Genomic DNA, 16,384 nt, shown 5'->3' on the forward strand with positions numbered 1-16,384 from the left:
CTTGCAAGCAGCTTTCTCTGACTGCTGGGAGAATTTAGCCAGTGCTGGCAGGATTGTGGTTGGAACACAAATTAAACAGGCCAGCATTATGTGGTGATTAATGCTACTCAGATTTCTATGCAAGTCTGCTGGGAGTGGGGTGGTAAAGATTTCTAATTAGCTCAAGATTGGTGTGCATTTTTTTCTTTCCAGTCTTTTCTACCTTTGTCCTCTTCAGAGTCTATGAGAACTTAAAATGTTGTCCTATTTGTTTACCCTGAAGGCATAATTTTCCTGAAAGCTGTTTGTTCTCAGTAGAAGGCAATAAAATTTATGTTGAATGGCTTGTTAAACATTTACAAGTTTGAAATGAAAAATATCAGAAAGCCCTAAGAATCGATATACGTAGGTTTCAGAAATTATTTGATAAGGAAGTACTTTTGGGGTTTGGTGACATATCCCCACCCCCAGTGCCTTGTTGGGTTTCATAGATTTCATGGCTTTTTTGTTTTGTTAATGAGAACAAAGATTCAAATTCCCCTGGCACAGGAATATTTGGAGGCCCTGGGCAGAGTACATTTTCTTCATAGAATATCAAGTAATTTAAAAGTGTATGTATGTGTGTATATATATATATATATATATATATATATATAATCTAGTAAAAGAGATAAAGTGTACAACCAAAATACAAGGCAAAACATGATAAAGTGCCAGAGGAAAGGCTCTTTGAAGGGAGTTAGGGGACACTTCATGAGGGGGGACTTTTGTTTTGTTTCTTGGCTTGTTTGGAAGTTAGTTTTCAGGTTTAATTATAGTCTCAATGAAGTATTTTCTAATTTATAATTATTTATTACTCTAATGATATAACAGATATACATCCTTTGGGTTATATGCAAAGAAGCTTATGGACATTATGTTTAAAACAGGGCCCTAAAATTTTAAATATTATGAATGATGTTTCAGTTCTTAATTGTATTATTTCCCATGTGATCATAGTACTCTCAAGTACCCAAAAACAAGTCTGGCATTATGTTGCTCAGCCACTTCCCTTCTAACTGATTCTAAATGTTTGACCTATGTCTTCTACCAATAGTTTGGATGAGAATGTCTTTCAGTCTTTCGTTTCAGTCATTGGTCATTTAAGAGATTTCATTTGCTTCAGCTAAAATGGCTTCTGTTCAAACTGTGAAGGAAAGATAGGGGTGTCCAGAAATACTGTCATTGTATGGTCTAAGGTTTGGTTTTTTGTTTTCTATTAAAGGTTAAAATTCAATAATGTAATGACCACACATATGAAAACCATCTATCTACCTTTGAAAATAGGAAATTGCCAATGCCTTACCAGTCTTCCATGGGGCCCCTCTGTCTTCCTAGGGGCAACAACTATCTGGAATTTTGTAATTTCATTTCCTTGTTTCTCTTTAAACTTTTCTTTTTGTTTAACCACATGTGTATGTATTCTAAAACACCATGGTTTAGCTTGCTTGTCTTTTGCCTTTATAATATAAATGTACCAAATATATGTTTGTGCATGCATATATGTGTGTGTGTGTGTGTGTGTGTGTGTGTGTTTGGTTTATCTCAAAGGAGCCTTTCTGTGTTTATTTGCCTTAACATTCCCTTAACATTATGTTTATGGACTATATATGGCAGTAGTTTGTTCATTTCTCACTACTGTAACTTACGTAGGGTACTGTACACACATAGGATATTTCTGGGAAAATACCCCATGTTGATGGCTAGTTGGGTGACTTTCAACATAATGTTTTTACAACATACAGCTGTGAGCATTTCTGTACCTACTTTATGATCTGTGAGTTTTTCTAGTCCAGTATTTCTGATTGCTGCTTCCTAGGATGTGCTCATCTTCAGTTTTTCTACATGATGCCAAATGGTTATTTCCACTTTTTGCCAGTCTGGTGACTTTAAAATAGTTTTTCATTGTGGATGTGTGTGTGTGCACATATGGTATTACTTTATTCCCCAATTTTTATTTTGAAAAAGTTTCAAAACTAGGTCAGTTACAGGACTAGTACAATGAATATGCTGCTCATTTAGATTCACAAATTAGCATTTGTTACATTTGCATAGTGCTCTCATACATGTACTATGTATTCTTTTTTGGAACCATTTGAAAGTTAGTTGTAGATATCATTGTATTTTCCACCTATGTCTAATTCAGCATGTACTTCCAAATAACATGAAGAGTTACTTATATTATACTTATATAATACCATTATCATACTCAAGAAAGTTAACATTTTGTTGTTGATATAATATTATCTAATATATAGCTTATATTCAAATTTCCCTTGTTGCCCTGTTACTGTCTAGGGTTCTTGAGTTTGTTGTCTCCATTCAGCAAAGAATTAAAGAACAGGACACAGAGATAGCAAGCGATAGCAACAGACTTCTCTGAAGAGGAGGGGCCCCAGAGCTTGGGGCCCATAAGAAAAGTTTTGGTTTGTTCTTTTTATGGTCTCTCTAATTCCTCTTTTTTAAAAAAAATCTTCTCTCCTGTCCATGCTCTTCTCTCTATTGTTCATTGGTGTTCTACATGTCCACTTGTGTATTTTAGTATATCTATTGGATGGTCCCCTACTTGTGTCCATGAGCACTTTTCACCAACCAGGATGTTGACCTCATTGGAGGATCTTCTTCATGTTTCTTTGGTCTATACCTGCCCTTGACTTCCTCATTCACCATTTTGTCCTGGCTGCCTATATCTTTCTACATTTCCCTCAGCCCCAATAATGGGCTTTTCTAAGCTTTTTAATTTAGGGTAACTAAGTGAATTATTAAAAGGCAGACATCCTTGTAAGCCATTGTCTTAGGCAATAAAAAAAAAAGGAACTTTGCCAGCCCCCCACAATTCCTCCATGTAGCTCATTCCAGGAAGACCTTTCCTTTCCTCCAAAAATCACTGCTCTCTTGACTTTTATTGTAATAGCTTTGTCTTTGTTTAGGACTTTCTTACTTAAGTACCCATCCCTGTCACTTTAGTCTTGCCCATTAGTTTTTACTTCTATGCCTTTTAATTAACTTCTTTTCTTTTGAGGTCTTCATCTAAAGGTTTTCCTCCTTTTTAAAAATTTTCCTTACAGTTTAATTATTAAAAGAATCTGGTAGCCTGGTACAGTGACTCAAGCTTATAATCCTAATGACTTGGGAGGCTGAAGCAGGAGGATCAAAAGTTTAAGACCAGCCTCAGCAACTTAGCAAGACTTTGTCTGAAAATAAAAAAAATAAAAAGGGCTGTGGGTATAGCTCAGTGGTAACATGCCCCTGGTTGAAACTCTAGTACTGCAAAAAAAAAAAAAAAACAAAAAAAAAACCCCAAAAATTAAAAAAAAAATAGCATGTTTGGGGCTGGGGTTGTGGCTCAGTGGTAGAGCACTTGCCTTGAGTGTGTGAGGTACTGGGTTTGATTCTCAGCACCATATATAAATAAAAGTTTGTCAACAACTAAAATGAATAAAATAAATCAATTTTTTAAAAAAAATAGCATGTTTAGCCTACAGAGTTTTTAGCAGTTTGGGTTTTGCTGATTATACACTTAAGGTGCAGTTAACATGTTCTCTATATTTCCTGAAAATGGGCAGCTGCATCATGAGGCTGCTTGAGCTGGTTCATTTCTGATCCTTTGGCAAGGCTGTAGGTTTATGTAGGCACATAAGTCTTGTTTTTGGTTTGCCTTTTGATAACCCAGTACCAAGACTCATTGAATCATGGGGGTTGGAAAATGGTGATGTTCTACTCTATCATTTCATTTTCACATATTAGCTGTAATATTTTGATAAGGAACCCCTTCCTTCCATCTACTGTTTAGTTGCCCAGTTCATAGTTTATATAGGAAAATAGGATAAATACTTGATTTTTTTCTCTTATAAATAATCTGAATTCAAAATAGTGAATCACTTTCCTCTCATCCTCAGAAGGTCACCAATTAGTTTTTTAAGTATCATTATGAATTTGTAGATTTAGAAATATTTTAAATGCTTTGAAATTCTTATCTTTATTAAACTTCAAATTGTCCCATTTTGTAGTGGTAGTTGGCTCTGAGTCCGTTTGAACATGACTTAAATTTTCTGGGATAGTTTCCTCACTACCTGGCATGTCAGAATGTTCCTAATATTTCTCATTGTGGTTTTCATTTACATTTTCTTGGTTACTAATGAGATTGAATATTTTTCCACATATTTATTAGTTTCTTCTTGAAATGCCTGTTTATGTCTTTTGGCCATTATTTTGTATGGGTTGTTTATCCCTTTCTTATTGACTTATAAGGAATTCTTTATTTTTTCCTAGATATCAATATTTTTGACTACATATTTACAGAGGTTTCCTAAATTTGGGGTTTGTCTTTTCAGTTTTCTTCTGATGATAATCAAAAGTTGTTTTATTGATCTTCTGTATTGTGGTTTCACTCTTTTACTCTAGGAGCTTAAAATAAGCATGGATGTAATACTTATTGATTGTCCATTGCTAATCTGAAAACTTTTCAGAATAGTCTAGCCTAAGATCTGAGTATCAGAGTTGGAGGCTAGTTGTAGGTGTCAGTCCTTAGTATCACAGATGGCTCTTTTTGTTTTATAATGAGCTAAAAACAATGCCATGTCTCAGTAAATGTCATACTTTAGTTTGTCACTAGGCTTTTAAACAATGCAACAAATTACTTTCAAAGAATTCTGGAATGACTGTTAAAGGCCAACAATAACTAATTATTTAAAGGACAGGAAAACACATACAGATACATAAACCTGTTCCCAGCATGAAAACTGAGCAGAATTTCTAAAGCTGAGCTTTTAATAGTTTTATTCAGTCCTTTGCTAGCTCAGCAGGAAAATGAAAGGGAAGCAACAACCACCACCCTGAGTAAACATGCCCTGCTTTCTCTTCCTCTATTCCAAATTCCTCAGTTCTCTCAACACACTGGACAGTTTAGCTAAAAGTAAGTTATGTGATCTTAAAATATTTGTATTTGAAATAAACCAGACATAGGAGGACAAATACTGCATGATTCCACTATTGTGAGGTATCTAAAATTGTAAGCTCATAGAAACAGATAATAGAATGATATTTACCAGGGCCTGGGGGAGGGAGAAATGGGGAGTTGCTAATCAATGGGTACAATGTTTCAGTCAAACAAGATGAATAAGTTCTAGAGATTGCTATACAACACTGTGCTTTTAGAGGACAATCCTGTATCATACATTTAAAAGTATATTAAGGGCTGGGGATATAGCTCAGCAGTAGAGTGCTTGCCCAGCATGCATGAGGCCCTGGGTTCAATCTCTAGCACTGCAAAAGAAAAAAAATCTGCTAAGAGAGTAGATCTCATGTTAAATGTTCTTACCACTATAAAATTTTTTTAAAAGTAAGGACAAATGGTAGGTTCTCCATAAAGCCAAATTTGTTCTGAATTTGTACCTTTCTTATAAATCTAAATTCTAATAAATAAAAGTACTAGGTCATGATTTTTATATATATTTTTTAAAATATCCTTAGTAAAATAAAAAGCTAGAAAATGTGGGGGGCGGAGGGTAATCATCTCTTGAGTAAAGTATATGCTTTTGGGACCAGAGAAGATTAGCTGGCAGAATGTAACATGGCCTGGTGGCTAAGAGGGTGGACTTGAACAAAAGTACCAGACTCCCTCTAGGCCTCTACCTCATCCTAGCCTTGAAACCTTGGGAAATTACTTTAGCCCTCTGAGAAATAGGAATAGTGTCTCCTGTGCTGTTTTAAGGATTAAAGGAGCTTATCCAGATGAGGAGCATATAAAATGAATGGACTTTAGCACTTGATATCCATTAATCACCACTTATATACACTGCACAATTTTGCATCTGTCCGAGAAGATAGTCTGTTGGGAGAAACTGGAATCATATGGCTTATACACCTCAGTCAAGAAGAAGCCTTATATAATTGTTTTTGTTTCCTATTGCTTCGGAATAAATGGCTATAAATTTTCAGCCTGAATGTAATACAAATTTATCACTTCAGCTCCGTAGGTCAGAAGTCCAGTACTAAATCAAGGTGTCAGCAGGGTCGCATTCCTTTCTGGAGGCCCTAGAGGAGAATTTCCTGCTCATTTATGTTGTTGACAGAATTCAGTTCCTTGCAGCTATAAAACCAAGGTCTGTTTTGCAGGCTGGCAGCCGAGGCTCTCCCAGCTTCTAGAAGCATTGCCTCACAGCCTTCTTCCATTTTTGAGGCTAGCAACAGCAGACCAAGTCCTTTTCAAGCCCCTTCTCTCTGACTCCTTCTTGTGCCTCCTTTGTTAGACCCTACTAACTCTTAAGATTTGAGTGGGCCCACCCAGAGGATTCAAGATTATCTCCCCATTTTTAAGGGCAACTGACTAGCAACCTTAATTCTAAAGCAGCTTCAATTTCCCTTTGTCATGTAAGGTAGTGTGGTCTCAGGTTCTAGAATTAGAGGACACAGACATCTTGCAGAAGTATTGTTCTGCTTACCACGTTCCAGTGAACTAGAATTTTAACAGGTCATTTATCATTACTTTTTGGTTTTTCATTTTTAAAAAAGTGATCCACCACATAGAGTAGCTATGTGGTAGATACTTGACCTGGGTACAATGCTTTTTGCTCAGGCAGAGTCTATTAATATCCCCATTCTATGAGTGAAGAAACTGCATTTCAGAGGAATTGTTATTGATTGAAAATAACTCAACTGGTGGATGAGGGACTAAAATATTTCAGTAGGCTGCTATGTCTCAAAGATTTGCCTTGCAAACCCTCTTCATATGGCAGTGTATACTAATTAGAAATCAATATTTTGATTTTTTTAAAAAAGGTTCAGTTTTGTTAACAGAAATTGTTATTCATGTTCATGGTTGTAGTAAGAAGATAAATTTAAAAACCAAAACCAGAGGGGCTGGGGTTGTGGCTCAGTAATAGAGCACTTGCCTGGCACATCTGTGAGGCCCTGGGTTCAATCCCCAGCACTACATAAATAAAATAAAGGTATTGTGTCCAACTACAACTAAAAAATAATTTTTAAAAACCAAAACCAGGTATGTATTAAAATTATATTATATGGAAAATGAATTATAAAATATTTTAAAACAATTTCTGTCTGAAAATGAAAAAAAAAATTGTGGCTTGTGCTAAATCACAAACTGCCGTTTGAAGTCAGAATGTTATTTTCTGTGAGGTCATTGGCAGTCTCTGCCAGGAGAGGTCTGATTTATAATAGGGTAGGTGGATGGGCCCAATCCTTTTTTAGTAGATATTTGACTCTCATGTTTTATTGTTCTATAAGTAATATATTAACCAAACAAGAAAATTTTCCTAGCAGCAGAGTTGTTTTCCTTAATCAGAAGAATGTTCTGTGTGCTTATTTTCTTATTGTCTAAAAGATTAAAACACTTTAAATTTAGCATATTATGTTTGGAGATTGAGATACTGGGAATAGATAGTAGAATATCAAAGAATATCATTAGACGTATTGGCAAGCATTATGTTAATTGAGACCTAAATATATTTAACTGAATATAGAATCACATTGTTTTCATGGCAGACCCAGTTGTTAGCCATGGTTCTCTTCCTCACCTTCATAAGCCTCTTTTTATGTCTTGTTCTTCATGAATCACACACCCAGACTTTTAAAATATTCATCAGATCTCCAGGTTCTACCCTGCTCCATTTGTTTATTCACCAAAGATTTTAATAATCTATGCTATGAAGCCCCCAGGGATAGTATGTCCTCATGAAGTTTATAGATTAATGGAGGATTCAAACATGAAGGAAGTAATTTTACAAATCAAGAAGGACATGGTTGCTATGAAAGTGAATAAAAGGGTCTCAGTTGAAAGGCAGGGCATGAAGAAATCCTTGACCCAAAGGACAAATTGCATTTATCCAGGCAAAAATTGAGATTGACCACTCCAATGTATCCAAGGGATACATTGTACAAAAGTCATGTCCAGGAAGGAGGTTGGCAAGTTTGAACAATGGCAAAAAGGCCTTGGGCTGTGGTGTGGTGTGTGTGTCCGAGTGTGTGTTTGCGTGTATGTCCACATGTGTGCACACGTAGGGGCTAGGGTTGGGAGTGGCTTTGGAGAAGGAAGAGAGGACGAGGACAAGAAAGCAGAGAGGTGCTGGGTCCTGTAGAGCTCTGTTCAGAGCATTAAGTAAATCTGAGTATTATATGTTGAACCATCAAGCAGTGCATATGGCCTTGTTCCCCAGAATTCCATCATCAATTGAATATGGTGTGTAGATAAGGTGATCATATAATTTATCATCCAAAGTAGGATACTATTGAGATTGAAAGGGGCCATTGTTAATCATGCTGCAGCAGTGGATATAAAGCAATACTTATAGACCAGTTCTCAATCACTCCAGGAAGCCACAAAGTTGCTTAGAAACTATACCCTGAAATTACAGGGTCAGTTGGGTGTTCCTGCTTTCTTATGCACCCCCACCCCAGCTTCACCATGAATACCTCTAAAAGAGGGCCCCCAGGAGAACTGTGCCAAGTCCAGACCAAAGGGGCACAGCCCCATTGCATGCCTAGCAGCAGCCTAGAGATTTTCAGACTGCCAGCTCATGGAAGCTCGACTATTGTCAAGTAGGTTTTATTCACAAGATTTCAGAATTAAAGTTTTAAAAACATATAGGAAAGAAATTAAGGCCTTAAACATTTAGCATATTAACTTTTCCCACTAGAAACTTTCCTCCACCACTTCTCATGGATGATATGACCTAGTTATGTGTTCCTGGGTGGTGGCCAGGCAGACTGGGTGTGGTCCACTTTTAAACCTTTCAGTTTAAGTGTGTTTGGTGAATTGGCCCCTATGGTGGCTAATATAGGGAAGGAGTACCTACAGGAAGCCCTCCCACAGGTATAAAGCCCTCTCCAGCAATGACAGTGGCATGAAGTAGTAAATCTAAATCTTTCAGGAAATACAAAATCTTTTCACTATTGATTTGATTTTTTTATAGAATCAACTGTTTGGCTGAATCTGCATAATGGAGATTAATGGAGCTTTATTTACTACTCTCTGTGCCGAAGTTACTTTCTATAGCAGGGCCCTCAGGGAGCCCTAGTAATCCTCCAGTTTACTGAGAAATGGGTCACTTTGCATTATGATATTTAATGGTCAGTGACTGCAAGTCCGGCTGAGAATTTGAGATCTCATTGTCCTCCTCAGCCTTCTTTGATTTCCTCGAGCCCTTCAAAAAAATGGCTTGATACCCCTCAAGAAAATAATGACACTTAATGTTTGTATTCAGCCAAATACTGAAAACACTTTGAGGAGTTTCTCTATTACTTTTCAAACTGCATTAAAGCTTTCACTTTTGTTTTACAAGCCAGGAAATGTGAAGAATTCACCTGGAAATAAGTAGAAAACTCCATGTTCTGCCCATTTTAATCAGGTAAAAACAAGAAATTTCTGGTTATTTTTGGCATTGTTCAGGCCAGCTGAAATGATTTCTTTTTAATTAATTTTATATATTATAGCAGTTTTCACCTTATGTGGAAAACATAGGGCTTATTTTTTCCCATCTTTAATTTCTGAGCTTAGGTGCCATGACTTAACTTCATTTGTTCCTGAGGAGCACCTGGGTTTTTTGTTTGTTTGTTTTAGGACAATCTAGAACCACAGAGTTGGGATTTATCTATGAATCTATTGCCTGCCTGCCTTTCTTTCTTTCTTTCTTTCTTTCTTTCTTTCTTTCTTTCTTTCTTTCTTTCTTTCTTTCTTTCTTTCTTTCTTTCTTTCTTTCTTTCTTTCTTCTTCTTCTTTTTTTTTTTTTTTTTGCTTGGAATTGAACCCAGGGATGCTTTTTGAGGTAGATTCCCAATCCTTTTTTAGTTTTTATTTTGAGACAAGAGTCTGGCTAAGTTGCTGAGACAGCCTTGAACTTGAAATCCTCTGAGATTGTAGGCATGTGCCACAGTGCCCAACTACAAATCCATTTCAAACAATCAAAAAATGCCCATATTTTTTTTAGTTTATTTTTTCAAACAACCCTTTCTTATAATAAGCATACTTGGATTCATCTAATACTAATTCAGTAAACATTTATTAAGTACATTACTATTGTAGGGAAGCTCAAGATTATGTAGCAATATTAAGTGACATAGGAAGTTCTTTATTCTTTCTTTATTATTAGGAATAATCATTTTCTTTGAAGAGTAAATAATATGAGGCTAGATAAACTTAAGGTTTATCAGATGAAAGCAGAAAATAAGTGTGATTTTTTAAAATCTTAAGTCCTTATTTTCATTTTTTAAATCAATATTTACTTATCAATCACCTGCTAAGTACAAAAGCACTATTTATATTAATATTACTTTGTGTATATATTAAAAATTTTTACAATAGCTCTTATGATATCCTGATAGTTTGATTATATTGAATTTGTAAACAACCTATAAAATAGTTTAATTATGGTATATTCATAAAGAGGAATATTATTCTGTTTCAAAAATATATGTGCTTGCATGGGAGTATATATACAATTATTATTCAGCGGAGAAAAGAAAATGGTAATATATTACATTGTTAGACCATGATACATAAAAAATTTAAGTGTGCATCTTTCAGGTAGTAGGATTATTTTTATATTCTTTACAGCTTTTCTGTATTTTTAATATTTTCTGCAATGAATATGAATTTCCTTTTATAATGAGAAAATTTTTTTTGTGTGTGTGTGTATGTGTGCGTGCACATGCGCACACATGTGTGGTTCTGGGGTTTGATCCCCAGGCCTCTACCACTGAGCTATATCTCCAGCTCATATAATCAGAAAATTTCTTAAACTTTTGTATTATATTTATTGAAAATTATGGTTACTATTTAAAATTCATGAGAATGATGAATTTTAGTTTTTTTTTCTTCAAGCTATTTCCATATTTGTAGAGAGCTAGAAAGTCATATAAACTTAAAATTTGAGGGAATACTGACCCAACCTAAGCCTCAAGCAGAATTCCTTATAACCCTGTGTGTTCTCCCTTTTACACCTCTACTGATAGGAAACACCAGACAGCACAGCTGTCTTTGGACAGTTCTAATGTTTAGGAAGCTATTTCTTTTACTAAGTGAAGTCTCCTCTGACTCCTATGCAATGATACTAATCCTGCTTTGGGTCATAGAAAACAAATCCAGTTCCTCTTTCAATTTATATATAGCAGGAAATTAAAGCATGTATCTTTCAGGTAGTGGGATGAATTTTAAGTTTTTTGGGGTTTTTTGTAACTTTCTGTATTTTTAAAATTTTCTGCAAATAGTATGTGTTTTCTTTTATAATCTAATCAGATTTTTTTCCTTTGGGATCAAACCCACAGTTTACACTTGCTAGGCAAATGCTGTACCACTGAGCTGCATTCCCAGTCCCACATAAATATTTTCAAAGCTTTTCTTTATTCCTTTCCAAGAGGTAATTTTGGTTCATAATTTTAGTATCATTTTGTACTTTTTAGTTTATATATAATATATGTGTATGTGTGTGTGCACGCGTGTTTATATAAATACATATATATGCATACATGCATGCTTTTGTTTTTTTGACAAAATGAGATCATAATCATAATTGTATTATGACAAGTAAAGAAATTAACAGTAATTCCTGAGTACCATCTAATACCCAATCAGTGTACAAATTTCCATGATTGTCTCATTAATAAATTTTTGTTTTGGTAGTGGGAATTTTGAACGTAGGGGTACTCTACCACTGAGCTACATCCCCAGCCCTTTTTTATATTTTATTTTGTGACATGGTCTTGCTGAGTTGCTGAGGCTAGCCTCAAACTTGCTGTCTTCCTTCTTTAGCTTCCCAGATCACTGGGATTACAGGCATATGCCACTGCACCTGACTCATTAATAACATTTTTGTAGTTTGTTTGAACCAGGATTCAAAAAAGGTCTGCCCCTTGTGCTTGACTTAAGTCTCTTTTTTAGTTGGTACTGATATTACCCATTAACTTTCTTTTTTAATTCTTTTTAGATATACATGACAGTAGGGTGCATTTTGAAATATTCTACATACGTGGAGTATAACTTTTAAATTGTGATGGTTCTCTCTGCCTCATTAATCCTTTACCATTTTTTTTTCATTGAAAACTTGGTTTATTTGTCCTTTAGAATTTACCATGTTCTGGCTGTGATTGAATACATCCATTTACTGTCACTCCATTGTTTCTTGGCTCTTTTCTTTATTGTTTAGTTATCAATGGACCTTTATTTTATTTATTTGTATGCGGTGCTGAGAATCGGACCCAGTGCCTCACACATGTTAGGCACGACTCTACCACTGAGCCCCAGCCCCAGCCCCTTGGTTCTTTTCTTCTATTTCCCATAAATAGATAATTAGATCCAAAGACTTAACCATATTAGGTTCCATTTTTTGGTAAGAATACTTCATAGATGGTAGTATGTTTAGCTATGTTGAATGAATGAATGACCCTACTTTTTTTTTACTTAATATATTATGTACATAGTTTATTGTCAGTAGTTATAGATCCATCTCATTCCTTCTTTTTTTCCTTTTTGTTTTTATTTTTCTTTTTGGTAATGGGGTTTGAATGCATACCACTGAGCCCACTTTTTAAAAAATTTAATATCCTCCCTCCCTTTTTTTTTTTTTTTTTTTAATTTTGAGACGGGGTCTCTCTAAGTTGCCGAGGCTGGCTTTGAACTTGCAATCCTCCTGCCTCAGCCTCCTGAATGGCTGGGATTACAGGTGTGTGGCACTGTACCTGGCCTCATTCCCTTTTTATTTATTTAATGATTTCCTAGTTTGGAGTACTATTGTGGTCTGCTTAATCCTTGTTAATATAGGTTGTTTCCAGTTTTTAGAGTTTAACAATGTAGTAAATGTATCAAATTCTTAGAGAAGCCAAAAACAGATTAATAAATTGACATAGAAAACATGTTAGTGGTCTATATGTTTAACTTACAATTTTGGGGGTTTGTATTAAATGATCAAGTGAATATTCACTGGCCTCTAAAATATTGGTTTTGAGGATGTAGTGCAGTGGTAGAGTGCTTGCCTAGCATATGTGTGGTTCAATCCCCAGCATTTCAAAAACAATAAAATATTTTTAAATCTCCAGTTACTTCTTTGTATTCATTACATATAAGGAAAAAAGCAATCTGGAGAAGACTCAGTTTGGCTTTGACATGTCTTTGAAATCACATGTTTCATTCTGAAAGACAATGATGAGGTGATATGAGGAGAGGTATATATCTGAGGATAATATTCTCTCCTCCAGCAGATGCATGGAAATGTAGTTGTTTGATCTTTAGAGGGAGAGAGAGGTATGGTGTGTGCTGTGTCATTTAGGCCTTTACTTCATATTCATCCATTTATCTGTTTAATTATGCATAGAGACACAGCCAGTTGAGAATCTGAGTGTTCATTTGTGAAATGAGAATAATTATAGTTTTCTCTGGCTCATGATCCTTAAGGTCATGTAATAATAACATAATATTTTATGTGGTTTCTCTATTTAAATCTAAAGATTTTCAAAATATTAAATTTTAGAGTCATTTTTTTCTGGCACAGTTTGCTTATGTTTTTCTTTTTTTTTCTTTTAGTTGTAGGTAAACAATGGAAACTCCAGACAGTAAATCAGTATTTCTACAGAAAAAATGGCAGAGAAGTCAGTATTGAATATAGTAAACTGGCCTTCTTCTTCAGGAAAATCTATAGTAGGCCTTTTCATTATCTTGGGTAATGCCATACCACAAGTGGACTAAGCTGAAATCCTTTTACCTGGAGATAATGTACAAGCCTTAGAACTCTTCATTCTCATGTCACTATTTATGTACATAATTAAAATCCAAATTAAAAAAAGGTGTCCTGCTTTCTTTACCGATATCATTGATAGTTTAAGCATATCTTGTATTCACATATATGCATAGTTAGTGTGCGTGGTGCATGTTTCTGTGTGTATGCATGTTGTTTGCTAAAGACAACATTAACTCTTCTTTGGACAGTAGCAGATAGCAGTTTGCAGAGTTTGATTCCCCAAACCCAAAGGAGGGCAGAGGAGAGGGGCTCTAGGTAAGAGATGATGCTTTAAAAATCAACACAAGGAAATGCTGGGGAGTGATATTGGCCAAATTATATTGTTATATTGTATGGATGTATGAATATGTAACAACAGATCCCATCAATATATACAACTACAAAACACCAATAAAAAATGTGGAAGAAGAAAAAAAACAACACAAGGAACAATAAATAACACAGTTTGCCTGTACTAATTAGAAGACATAACAGAAGAAAACTGTTATAGTAACCCTTGTTGGGACTGTCATCTCCCAGTTTATACAGATCTTCCAGATCTTGAATGGAAGTGAGATTCATAATGAAGCAGTATATGTGCTCTGCCAGTGGATGAATGGGGATGTGGCTGTGTGTATCAGCTCTTTGTATAGTTGTGTCCTCCCACTTTGTGGCCCTTGAATGCACCACAGATGGATTTCTCTGTTCCCAGGGCAAGGATCAGCAGGAGTCTCTTTTTTTGAATTGTCAACTAGCCAGGAAGGATGGCAAGGGCAATATGAGAGAATTTTAAATTTCCAAATTTTAGACTGTTTTGGAAACTGTAAGCCTTTGATGCTTGTCTTCAGTATAATTCCTAATTGTTGATCTTCCAGAATCGATAACAGTTGGGAAGATAGCCATGCACAAATAGAAATGCATGTATTAGTATTAAATACTTTTAATAGAACCAAAATGGCAGGAACACAGCTGGTATTGTTACTGAATTCAGTGAGCTAAAGCAAAGTTGTACATTGGATAATCCTAGTCACCCAGAAATCTTACTTTTTTGTGTTACTGGACAAATCATACAAAAATATTAAAGCTGTGCCTAAATTATAAATATGCTTTCTCCATTTGTCTTGGGGTTCTGTCACTCTGCAAAGTGGAAATTCCATGAGTTTCTTCATTGAGGTTGCTTGATCTATAGAATATTAAGAAGAAATGGCCTATACCTCAGCATGCTCTGGAGATAATTAATCAATAGGTATTTGAGTGCCTCCTTAATGTACAGTATTACTTCTCATTGCTAATCCTTCAGTCACTATTGAAATGTTTCTTTGAAACCTCTTAACTCCTCCATTTGGTGGTGGGGTTAGGTATCACCAAGCTCTACTATTGTTTGATCTGTGTTTAGTACAGCAGAGGAATTACCTACCAACACAGATAGCTTAGTTACCCTTTGAACTATTTTTGATTTATGGATGGTGGCCCAAAGATCTTTTCCTGGTTGTTTGTATTCAAGTGCAGCTTTCTTTTTATATTTAATACTTTCCATGCCTTCTATGTATATTGAACTATAGGGAATATAAAATATGCATATTTGGGGTTGGGAATGGTGGTGCACACCTGTAATCCTAGTGGCTTGGGAGGCTAAGGCAGAAGGATTGTGAGTTCAAAGCCAGCCTCAACAACTTAGCAAGACCCTAAGCAATTTAGTGAAACCCTGTCTCTAAATAAAATATACAAAAAGGGCTGGGGATATGGTTCAATGGTTAAGCACCCCTGGGTTCAATCACCAGTACCAAAACAAAAAACAAATGCATATATGGAGGCTAAGGATGTAGCTTGGTGGGGGAGCATAGACAGCATGCACAAGGCCCTGAGTTCAATGGCCTGAGTAGTGGCCCATATAATGCACCAAAAAAAAAAATAAGTACTTTAGTCCTTAAAGTGTTTCTCCAATTCTTTATACTTTCAAAGTGCCATTTTCTCTCTCTTCTCTCTTGCCTTATTCCTGAATTCGGTACATTTGTACTTTATTTGTTTGGGGTGCTAGGGAATGGGCCAAGGTGTGCTTTACACTAAGCTACATCTCCAGCCCTTTTCATTTTTTATTTTTAATTTTTTTTAATTTTTTGGTGCCAGGGATTGAACCCAGGGGCACAACAACTGAGCCACATCTCCAGCCCTTTTTTAAAATTTTATTTAGAGACAGGGCCTCACTAAGTTGTCTAGACCAGCTTTTAAGTTGCAATCCTTCTTCAGCTTTCTGAGCTTCTGGGATTACAGGAATGTGCCACCATGCCCATCCCTTTTATTTTTTATTTTTAGCCAGGATATCACTATATTCCTGAGGCTGGCCTCCTGAGTTGCTGGGACTACATGCATGGGTCATCATGCCCAGTTTTATTCTTTTTTAAAGCATTTTTAAAATTTGTTTCAGTTGTAGTTGGACACAATAACCTTTATATTATTTTTATATGATGCTGAGGATCGAACCTAGTGACTCCCACATGCTAGGCAAGCACTCTACCACTGACTGAGCTACAGTCCCAGCTGCCAGCTTTATTCTTGTTATTCTTTTTCTGTCCCAAGATACTTCTATCTACTGTTATACTTCTTATTCCATCTTTTATGGTCATATCTCCTTATAATAA

General features: G+C 35.5%; 1 protein-coding gene across 8 annotated transcripts in view; it reads left to right on the top strand.

The window, feature by feature from the left end:
* Apoo (apolipoprotein O) overlaps positions 1-16,384 on the top strand; it is an 88,562-nt gene that overhangs the window by 39,394 nt on the left and 32,784 nt on the right. Inside the window, exons 9-10 of one of the 8 annotated variants that reach the window (XM_078035032.1) lie at positions 9,321-9,386; positions 13,553-14,847. The exons of 6 other annotated variants lie outside the window; for them this stretch is intronic. In XM_078035032.1, coding sequence (XP_077891158.1) covers positions 9,321-9,356 — 36 coding nt within the window. In that variant the 3' untranslated portion in view covers positions 9,357-9,386; positions 13,553-14,847. Of the gene's footprint in view, positions 1-9,320; positions 9,387-13,552; positions 14,848-16,384 lie in introns of those variants that run through there. One more of the 8 variants, XM_021732886.3, reaches the window with a different exon arrangement.

The sequence above is a fragment of the Ictidomys tridecemlineatus genome, chromosome X (genome assembly GCF_052094955.1).
Source record: "Ictidomys tridecemlineatus isolate mIctTri1 chromosome X, mIctTri1.hap1, whole genome shotgun sequence".
NCBI classification, from domain to species: domain Eukaryota; kingdom Metazoa; phylum Chordata; class Mammalia; order Rodentia; family Sciuridae; genus Ictidomys; species Ictidomys tridecemlineatus.